The sequence below is a fragment of the Populus trichocarpa genome, chromosome 16, assembly GCF_000002775.5.
Source record: "Populus trichocarpa isolate Nisqually-1 chromosome 16, P.trichocarpa_v4.1, whole genome shotgun sequence".
NCBI classification, from domain to species: domain Eukaryota; kingdom Viridiplantae; phylum Streptophyta; class Magnoliopsida; order Malpighiales; family Salicaceae; genus Populus; species Populus trichocarpa.
In genome coordinates this window covers 2,896,570-2,907,393 of record NC_037300.2, presented here as the reverse complement: position 1 = coordinate 2,907,393, position 10,824 = coordinate 2,896,570, and the positions used below count along the sequence as shown (strand labels likewise).

General features: G+C 33.5%; 1 protein-coding gene across 3 annotated transcripts; it reads left to right on the top strand.

The window, feature by feature from the left end:
• The first annotated feature begins 376 nt into the window (after positions 1 to 376).
• On the top strand, positions 377 to 10,770 carry LOC18106128 (uncharacterized). Of its 3 annotated transcripts, XR_008057585.1 has the most exons (5): positions 377 to 672; positions 1,771 to 1,881; positions 6,067 to 6,146; positions 6,520 to 6,618; positions 10,524 to 10,770. XR_008057585.1 is itself a non-coding variant. In XM_052447821.1 (4 exons), exons 1-4 carry the CDS (start codon positions 550 to 552, stop codon positions 10,692 to 10,694), a joined length of 504 nt encoding a protein of 167 aa, XP_052303781.1. In that variant the 5' UTR covers positions 379 to 549; the 3' UTR covers positions 10,695 to 10,766. The 3 variants fall into 3 exon arrangements, 2 of the variants coding, with proteins under 2 accessions (XP_052303781.1, XP_052303782.1); XM_052447821.1 differs by lacking the exon at positions 6,067 to 6,146 and having other exon boundaries at positions 379 to 672; positions 10,524 to 10,766; XM_052447822.1 differs by lacking the exons at positions 6,067 to 6,146; positions 6,520 to 6,618 and having other exon boundaries at positions 385 to 672; positions 10,524 to 10,754.
• The last annotated feature ends 54 nt before the right edge of the window (positions 10,771 to 10,824 follow it).

Here is a 10,824-nt window from a genome sequence, read left to right as displayed (position 1 = left end):
TTAAGATCTAAGTTATTAAATTATTATAAAATTTACCTATTGATGTAACCAAGTCTAAACCCAATATAATTAAATTAAGTCAATCAAATCATAAATTTACTTATTAAATGAATTAATTAAAACTAATTTATTTTAAAATACAACTTGGATCAATCTCTATATCACAGTTTTTATAGTAAACCCGTTTATCAAATCAAATTTAACAACTATGATTTTTTTTTTCATTTTCTATACTAAACTTTTTTATTTTTTTGCGTGGTAGACAAGCTAATTATAGAAAATCAATGCCCTCCATGTAAAAAACGCCCCCCTAACATTTCAAATGGTAAAAGTAAATCAGAAAAAAAAACAAACTTTTTAACCACTGCTTCCCAATACCAAGTATACCACAAGACCATTACCCTTATACTCTTTAACCACATCTTCCCAGAATGTGTGAAATAATCAAATGACTTTTTTTTCGAGTGGAATCGCCGACGTCTACAAGCAGCTATAACTGGTTTCGCAGCTGCGAGTTTCACAATTCCATGGTGGATTTGTTCTGCAAAGATGATGAGTTTTGGCACCAAAGCAGCCTTTTCAATCCCCAAAACCAATCTTTTCCAGCTCCAAGCTGCTCTCTTTCACTCCTCTCCTGTTCTTGAACGCAAAAGACGCAATTTTTGTGATGCTGTTAGTGTCTCTCCCTACCTCTTTCTCTTCATATGTGCATATGTATATGGAATGGATTCTTTGATTTATTTTTTTAAAATTTGGGTTTTTTTTTTAATATATATTTTGTGTGTGGTATTCAGTGCTTTTGATGAGTTGGGGTATAGTTTTTGATCTTGTTGATTGGGGTATAGTTTTTGATCTTGTTGATTGGCCCTTTAAATAATTTTGTCTTTTGAGAAGGAAAATGTGTGAAAAATTGATTTATAAGGAAAAATATGATACCCAAAGACCTTAACGTTTTGCGTTTTAACTTGGCAGACAGAAATGTCGAAAGATACAATTCAATCTTGCTTCATATTTTGTTTTTCCTTAGCAACCAGAGAGACTTATATCGTAAATGTTTAAGCTTTACTTAGAAAACTGGCCAGAATTGCTTCTTTTCCTCCATTTCATCAACTGAACAAACCGCCTCTATGTTTCTGTCTGGAAATTAAGTTTGATATTTAGAAGGAAGAAATAACGAATTGTGGTACATAATTATAACGATTAAATGAACTTCATTTGGAGCGTGTGTGGGCACTCGGTAGTGACATTTGTTTGAAACATTAATCTGAATCTGTTGAATAATTCCCTTTCTTTCCCAATGTTAGGGTTTAGGGAGAGTCATTTTCTTGGCCACAATCTGTGAATAATATGAATTTAAGAGGTGTTCCATTTTATATTGCAAAAGTCCTGTCTCACGATTAACATACTGGTGTATTCTTTTGGTCTGGTACACTAAGTTTTCAAAAAGTTTTGTTCTTCGGCGCATTTCCATGATCTTTTAAACAACATGTTCTTGGTAGTCTAATTCAAGTAGTAAGATACGTTCTCAAAAAGTTTGATTCCCTCTATTTTTTTCTTCTGTTTATAATTTCCTATCTTTGCACTTTTTGATAGATCTACTGAACATATCGTATTTGATAAGAAGTCCAATCAATGGATTCTTTTTCTTTATTTACTAAAAAGAGTCTTATATTTCCCCCCCTTTTGCATGGTGTGAAATGAAAATATTCTCTCCTGTTTTTGATAAATTGCACATTTCTCTTGCTGAATGAAATTGCTTGTTCAATGCAGAGTCATAGATCCAGAAATAGATCCAACAATTATTCTAGGAGGTCCAGGAGGTTAAATGCAAATGAAGCATTACTGCGTAATATCGGTGCTTATGCAGACCACCTATTTCAGGTTCTTTCTTGACATTGCCCACTTGCTATATACACTCTTATTGTTTTATCATGTCCAAGGAGTTCATGCTTTCTCAATTGTGATTCTGCTGATTTAGAATATTTGTTTCCCAGGCTTTGTTGTAAGCAGTACAAAAGTGGGATTGACTGGTTTATGTGTGTTATTTTAAGATTTGGTCTTTCAGTGTTTGTGTGTTTTGTTTTTCCAAGGGTGGGGTTGGGGTTGGTTAATGTAAAATGTACGTTCCCATGATGTTTGAAATTTCCCCTTTGTGTCTTACTTGAAATCCTATTTTGATAACCTCTAGTTTTCTGCTGTTGAGTTTCTTTGTGAGGTGAGATTTGTACAAATTGATGGATAAACTAGAGCTTGATGCTATGTCTGGGAGAATACAAGTTACAAGGATAAGAGGGAAGGGAGTTGAATAGAAGGTCTAAGAGTGATTTACAAATATTAAGAAGCTATTGATTTTCCTTTTATCTAAATGAAGAAGGGGTTTTTGTACAAGGGAGGTATCTTGTATAAATATCGAGACAAGCACATTGAAAGGCCAAGGGAGAGAATAAGGCAATTCTTAGCAGATTAGGAGCTAATTGACACATGAGGGTAGGAAGCTGAACCAATGGTATAAGGTTGGTTTAAAGTTACAAAATAGATCAAGAAGAATGAGGGTGATTGGTTTGAAGTCTTACAATGCAGAATAATCCTTTTGAATCTTCAAGTGAATTCCATGAGAATATTTGAAGTTTTCTTCTTAATGAGTGATCTCAGGAATGGTAGAAGAAACCTCAGACGTTTAGAGTATGAAAAGATCTTTCATTAGCTAATTGGTGAACTTTGTCGCACTAACATCGTGTCAACTTGCTCTCTTTTCTAGGATGGGGTAAGTGGTCTTTTTATGAGAGGGAGAAAGGTTTTATATTAAAAAGAAGTCGCCACTAAGTATTATAGTTACTAGAAAACTTCAACTGTTTTTTAGAATTCTAAGATAAGGGATACTCTAAAGCATCCGACCTGAGATAACCTGTCTTATTAATTGTCTTTTATTCCTAACAATTTGTTGTGCCTGATTTACCAACATTCTTATTTATGAGTGATAATGGGTCTCCTGCAATGAGTTAAACTTGAGCAATTGGTTTAAGCTAACAATTCCATGGTCTAATTCATCTTTGTCACTCACAGTTATTATCTTTTGATAATACCAAGTGAATTGACATGTCTATAGTTGGTGACTCTGATCATGACCTGTGACTAATAGTCTGTTAAGCCATGCTAATGAATAATCAATGAGTTTATGTTGAGCTCATTGAACTTAGCCCAAATCCTACAGGGGTCCATAGATAATGTCTTATGAAGGTTTATTTATCCTATAGTATCCAAGATTCACTTGCAATATTTACGGATTGAATGAAGATTGTATGCCTCAATCCTACCCAAATAGTGTCCATCATGGGTTCATCTACTTGGTGGTGAAGGTGTCGGTCACCATCGTTTAGAGGCGATCAGTGACCAAAAAGTTTCAATCTTTTTGGCTCCCAAAGCTGTTTTTTCTTGACAGCTTGGGTTGCGATGCATTATTGAGCTTATTGAAGGGGAGAGGAGAAGATTGACTATGCTCGTAGGCTGCACCACTTCCTATGATTCCTTATGGTGGTGGAGGTGTAAGTAACCTCCAGCTGATGAGTGAGATCCAACGCTGGGAAGATTCAACAGACTCTTGTTTCTTCTCTTGACATCTTCTTTTCTCTTTTTTTTTGGTGTTTTTCGATTAGAGAAGGCTAGGAAAGTTGGCTGTATGACAAGGAGAGATGAAGGTTAAAGAAGTTGTTGTGGTGGCCGAAATGATGGTGGTTGGCTGAATTTGGTGAGGTAGGTTGAGATGTAGCTAGGGTTCTTGGTTTTGGGTTGTTCAGGAGAGAAGATGTTAGGTTTATTTTTGTGTGTGGCTCATCAAATTTCAGCTCTCTTTTTCTGTCTTTTCACTTATAGAGGCTTGATTTCTTCTTCTTTTTTTTATCTCCTCCCTCTCTCGCACTATTCACTCTTTTATTTTATTTATGGCCTACCAATTTGGTCTTCTTTTTTTAGTTACTTGGTTCCTAAGTAACTCAAATTTGTTTCGGTCCTTTTTTTTTTCTCTGTGTTTTGCACTTTAGTTCCTTGTCCATTTTGTCTCTATTTTGATTTTCATATTTTTTTTGTATTTGTTTTTTAAAAAACAATGTTATCTTTAATTCGATAAGAAAAGTAATAAAAAATTACAAAATGGATGTGTTAATGGATGAAATGCGTCAAAAACATATTTTTGAATTTTGATTTTTTGAAAAGACATTGAAAATTACAAAATGGACGCAAATGTGTCGAAAATATATTTTTGAATTTATGATTTTTTCGAGAAGACATCAATAAGGGAAAAAATAGTCGAAAAATCATAAAATGGGTGTGTGAATGGCCAAAATGCATCGAAAACATATTTTTTGGATTTTTGAAAAATATTTAGGAATTAGGGGTAAAAAATTGAGCTATCCTGTTCATCAATCCCAAAACCTCTTGTGACTATACTATATTCACCATTGTTCTCTTCAAATGATAGCTATTCACTGTAGATCATGTTGTTTACCTACTTCTTGAACCCTTAATAATGGTCAATGAAATGACCCACAACTCCTATATGATACTCATATTTAGTAGCTCTTGTATGATACTCACATTTAGCATTTTTGTTGTATCATTTAGGAAAATGAGTTCAAGGGATTGAGATATTATCAGATAGACATTCACGGTGTTGGTAAATGTTAAGGAGAGAAAATTTGGATGATGTGACCAAGATTTTGAATCATGATCGCAAATGATATTGACTTACGGGTTCATTTCATGACCTGAGTCACGTGTTTTAAAACTTAACCTGAGTTAACCTCGTTTTTTTAGGTTTTATTACACCAAGTTTCCTTTTCATTTGCATCCTAACGTTGGTGTTATATTTTTTTGTAAGACTAGGATTTCATGATTTTATTCTATTCGATTTCCTTTCTATTTAGTTATTCTGATCTTATCTCTTGAACCATAGATTTGACAGGTTAGTACAAGTTCACTCAGTTTTTTTTAGGGGTCGTTTTTTTTTATATAAAAAAATTAATATTATTTTGGTTTCGCCTTTCAACATTAAGTTGTTTTAGGATTGTACTTCGTAATTTATCTTGATTTGCCCTTTTTTAAGGGAGCGTTTGGAAACGCGGGCCAACCCGCGTTTCCAAAGAATTCAATTTTTTTTTTTTGCTAAAAATTATTTTTTATTTTATTTTTTGGATCGTTTTGATGCGCTGATCTCAAAAATGATTTTTTAAAAATGAAAAAACATCATTTTGATGCATTTCAGCATGAAAAACACTTTGAAAAGCAATCGCAACCACACTCCCAAACAGGTCCTAAGTTATCTCATTTATATGATCCGGGTCATGAAATTTTGTTGGCTTACACAGTTTGCTGGTTTTTTTGGATTTTTTTAATTTCATTCTTTTTACATTGGATTTGTTGTGTATTGGGCTTCATCTTTTTTTTTTTTGCTTTTTATTGGTGTCATGGTCTCATGTTTTGGGTTGCAGATTTGACATGCGTGCTCGGTTTGACTTTACTCCCTTTTTTTCAATTTTATTCTTTTGCATTAAGTTGGCTAGGAATTGAGCTTTTTCACCTTTTTTCTTTTGGCTGGCGTTATTTTTTTTCAAGTTCTCATGAAAGCTGCTTTTTTTTTTTTTTTTTGAATCTGGTCAATTAATTGTCATTGTCTTTTCTTTTATTATTTAATTAAATGATACCAGCTTATTTTACTTCGTTAGTTCTTTGAATCGAGTTGTAGATTTTTTTTATTTGCTTTTTAAAAATGCTCTTGTGCCTCCCTAGCTTTTTTTTATGCTAAAATAATTGATCTGGTCCGATAAAATGCTCTCATGCCTCTTGAGCTTTTTTTTATGCTAAAAAAAATGATCTGGTCCATGGTGTAGTGTGGTAGTGCGGGAACACTAATCCAGTCAAAACTAAATTGCATCACATGTATTATTATTTTTGAGTTGGTAAGTTACTTTTTAGTTAATAAAAAAGGTTTAAAGTTCAAATCATGTTTTATGCAATTTGGTTTTTATGATATTTTACAAAATGGTATCTTAAAATTAAAAATTTATATTGTAGTCTCTACACTATATCAAGTTTGGCTTGTCCCTCTAACCAATGCTAATAGATGGAGTAGCAATGACATAAAGGTTGGAGAGGTTAGTTGATCTAAATCACTGTCAATAGTCTATGTTTATGGATTGAGTTGTGAAGTCTATGATTAATAGACAACCTTTATATTTTGAAAAGTTAGGGTGTACGTGTATTTATTAGAATGTTCTATTCATTATAAAAGTTCAAATTAGTGATCTATTTTTCTGTTTAGAATTTTCTATCTATGCACTTTTTGATAGATCTACTGAGCACATCGTATTTGATAAGAAGTCCAATCACTGGCTTCTTTTTCTTTATTTACTTAAAAAAGTTTTATATTTTTCCTCTTTCTGCATGGTTTGAAATGAAAATATTCTCTCCTGTTTTTGATAAGTTGAACATATTCTCTTGCTGAATGAAACTGTTCATTCAATGCAGAGTTATAGATCCAACAATTATTCTAGGAGGTCCAGTAGGTTAAATGCAAAGGAAGCGTTACTGCATAATATCGGTTCTTATGCAGATCACCTATTTCAGGTTCCTTCCTGACGTTGGCAACTTGCTATATACTCTGTTATTGTTTTATCATCTCCAAGGAGTTCATGCTTTCTTAATTGATGAGTCTGCTGATTTAGAATATTTGTCTCTCAAGCTTTGTTGTAATCAGTACAAAAGTGGGATTGGCTATATGTGTGTTATTTTAAGATATGGTCTTTCAGTGTTTGTGTGTGTGTGTTTTGTTTTTCAGAGGGTGGGGTTAGGGTTGATTACTGTAAAATATATGTTCCCACGATGTCTGAAATTTCCCGTTTGTGTCCTACTTGAAATCCTATTTTGATAACCTCTAGTATTCTGCTGTTGAGTTTCTTTAGGAGGTGAGATTTGTACAGATTGATTGTTAAACCAAAATCTGATGCTGTGCTTGGGAGAATACAAGTTACAAGGATACGAGGGAAGGAAGTTGAATAGAAGGTCTAAGAGTGATTTACAAATGTTAAGAAGCTATTGATTTTCCTTGAAGAAGGGTGTTTTTGTATGGGTGAGGTATCTTGTATAAATCTTGGGAAAAACATTGAAAGGTCAAGGGAGAGAATAAGGCAATTCTTAGCAGATCAAAAGCTAATTGATGCATGAGAGCAGGAAGCTGAACTAATGGTGTAAGGTTGGTTTAAAGTTACAAAATAGATTGAGAAGAATGAGGGTGATTGGTTTGAAGTCTTATAATGCATAAGAATCCTTTAAAAGATGGTTGAGTCTTTAAGTGAATTCCATGAGAACATTTGAAGTTTTCTTATTGATGAGAGATCGCAGGAATGGTAAAAAAAACTTTGATGTTTAAAGTGAGAGAAGATCACTCATTAGTTAATTGATGATTTGTTGCTTCCAATATTGCGACAACCCATTATCTTTCATAGAAAGAGGAAAATAGTTTTTTTTTTTTTTTTGTGAGGGGGAAAATGTCTTATATTAAAAAAAAGTCGTCACTTAGTATTATGATTTTTAAAAAACCTAAATTGCTCTTCAGAGTTCCAAAGTAAGAGACTAGTTATGTTAAAGTGAAGATACTATCACCCTATAACATTCTACTTGAAATAAGTTGCATTGCTACTCTTGTCATTTATTCATAACAGCCTGTTATGCCTAATCTATCAGTAGTCTTATTTATGGGTGATAGTGGGCCCACTACATTTAGTTAAACCTTGGAAGATTGGTTTAAGCCTAACCATTATATGGTATGGTTCATCTTTGGCAACTTCTAGTTATTGTATTTTGATAATACTTGGTTAATTGACATGTCTATAGCTGGTGACTCTTGATCGTAACTTGTGCTAATTGTTTGTCAAGTCGAGCTAATACATAACCAATGGGCTTATGTTGGACTCATTGAACCCAACTCAAATTCTAGGAAGAGTCTATAGATAATGTCTTGTTAAGGTTTATTTATCCTATATCCAAGATTTACTCGCAATATTTTCTAAATGAATGAAGATTGTATGCCCCGGTCCTATCCAAATAGTGTCGGTCACGGGTTCATCTATTTGAAATAGGATCTAGAACATTAAACATGAGCAAGATGCAAGTTTTGAAGGATTTGGCCTAGATGCACAAAAACCAAAAACTGGAAAACACATTGCAATATATGTTTATCCACAAAAAAAACATCATACTAAAAAATAAACACAAGCAATTCAAATGTTTATGTACACCCTCAATTTCAAAGTTTATCCAAACCCAACAATTTCATCATAAATACACATCCAAATCACCACCATAAACCAAAATTATCATTCACAGTATGTTTAGTGTTCGAAATGAACTTTTTGGAGTGAATGAGGTGAACTGGAAGTGGTTGAAACAAGAGGTGGAAGTGGCAAAAAAAAGCTGGAAAATTTTGCAGCGGTGGCTCAGATTGTGTTGCGTCGTTTTAATTAATGCTTGGGGGGAGAGGAGAGTGGCTATGTCTGCAGGCTACACCAGTTCATCTTTTTTCTCCTGGTGGTAGAGGTGTCGGTCACTGTTATTCATAGGAGAAGATCGGTGGCTGGAAATTTTCAGCTTTTTTTGCTCCTGATGTTTTTTATTTCTTCGGACAGCCTGGGTTGCGACATGTCATTGAGATTATTGAAGGGGAGAGGAGAGTGGCTAACTGCATCACTTCCTTTTCTTCCTCCAACTGGTCAAGGTGTAAGTCACCTCTGGCTGGTGAGTGACTAGGGTTCTTGGTTGTCTGGTGAGATCCGATGCTGGGAAGATTCGGCTGGCTGTTGTTTCTTCTTCCAGCAACTTTTTTTCTCACTTTATTTTGGTATTTTTCAATGAAGGAGGCTAGAGAAGTTAGCCGATTGACGAGTAAAGACGAGAGGAAGGTTAGAGTTGCTATTGTGGTAGCCAGAATGATGGTGGTTGGCAGGAATATGGTGAGGTAGGCTGAGATGTGACTAGGGTTCTTGCTTTTGGTTTTGGGTTGTTTGGGAGAGATGTTAGGTTTTTTTTTTATTTGTGGGTTCTCAAATTTCAGCTCTTGTCTTATGTTTTTTTTTTTCATCTCCTCTCTCTATCACACTATTTGCTCTTCTATTTATAGTTCACCAATCTTGTCATCTTTTGGCTTAGTTATATGGCCTCCATGTAACTCAATTTTGTTTTGGTTCATTTTTTTTCTTGTTTTGCACTTGAGATCCTTATCTATTTTGTTCCATGTTCTGGTTTTTTATTTTCACTTTTTTTTTGTATTTTGTTTTTTATTTAAGAAAAGAACACTAACGTTAATTCAATAAGAAAAGAAATTAAGAATTATAAAATGGATGTGTTAATGGTTGAAATATGTTGAAAGCATAGTTTTGAAGTTTAGTTTTTTGAAAAGACGTTGAAAATTACAAAATGAATGCAAATGCGTCGAAAATATATTTTTGATTTTTTGGAGAAGACATCAACAAGATAAAATAATAAAAAATCACAAAATTGGCATGTGAATGGCCAAAATGCATTGATAACACATTTTTTAATTTGTTTTTCCTTTTGTTTTTGAATTTTTTAAAAATATTTTAGAATTGAGTGTCAGGTAATGTCAAACTTGATTACTTGAAATAATGGGAACCAATAACACTGTCCAGTATAATGTCAACCGAGGAAAAATAACCTTTTTGCAAATAGTGCAGTCATGTCAGGTTTACCTTTTTCATATTGTAGAAGTCTTGAACTTGCTATTACTTTATGTAGGTTGGTATTTTGTTGAATAGTTTAGGGAATTGGTTCATATATTACGTTCAAATTGCTGAGATTAATAATTTGGTCATGTGATTTATATGATTTTGGTATTGCTGGTTTCTTGGTGATCTTGGATATAATTCCAAATTATACTGTACCAGATACAGCTCATTTTGGATCCTGGTTGTTGATCCATGGCTTTGGGTTTTGTTTGTTTGTTAAGAACTTGCAAAAACTAAAGTGCTGCTTAAAGGAATCAACAACGAAAGCTACAAACTTTCACATGCTTTACTTAATAAACAAAACTTGCTTCTATTTCATTTTCAAATCATTGCTACTTTAAAAAATATTAAGTTTTTGGATATGGAAAGAAAGGAATGCACTGGAGGATAAGTTATCTCCTCCCAAACTAATTAAGAAAAAACTGAACAGGAGGCAGAAGTACTTTTTCTTTGAGAAATATTTGTCGAATATACATGTTCATGAGTGAGAAGTACTTTGCAATCTTGTTGTGCTGCTTCCCTCTCTGAGACTGCTTCTTTTATTTCAGCATGATTTGCAGAATTGATTGTGACAGAGCAGCTCATTTCTAATTTCACAGATTGGTGGTCTATTTTCTGAAATTCATTTTATATTGGAAATTTAAGTGGGTGCAAATTTTGTTATTTTTCCATTCTAATTATATTCCTGGACAGCAAGGTGTAATTTTTAAATTTTTTTCATCTGGATTGTAGAGTTGGCATGATGGTTTTGATGAGGAAGATCCATCTTCAAGTAGCGGCCCCTCATGGTTTAGACAACAATACTCTAAGGGATCAAGAAAGGACATGAATGACAATCGGAGAACCACGAGTTGGGGTAAAAGTACGTACCATGAAGTATTTACACTTTGGTGTAGGGGTTAGGGGAGAGATTGACTGCCTCAGTTATTATTCTCCTTGTTTGATTGAGTTTTTTGGGAGGAAGAGTTATTTAGGGTAACATCAAAGATATTTAAGAATATAATAACGATTAATTTTTAAATTTTTTATTTAA

What these genes read in the sequence shown, in the direction of transcription:
- LOC18106128 (XM_052447821.1), top strand. Translation starts at nt 550, where the DNA reads ATGATGAGTTTTGGCACCAAAGCAGCCTTTTCAATCCCCAAAACCAAT. An exon ending in ATGCAGACCACCTATTTCAG is followed by an intron (nt 1,882 to 6,519) that starts GTTCTTTCTTGA and finishes CATTCAATGCAG; the next exon opens with AGTTATAGATCCAACAATTA. An exon ending in ATGCAGATCACCTATTTCAG is followed by an intron (nt 6,619 to 10,523) that starts GTTCCTTCCTGA and finishes TCTGGATTGTAG; the next exon opens with AGTTGGCATGATGGTTTTGA.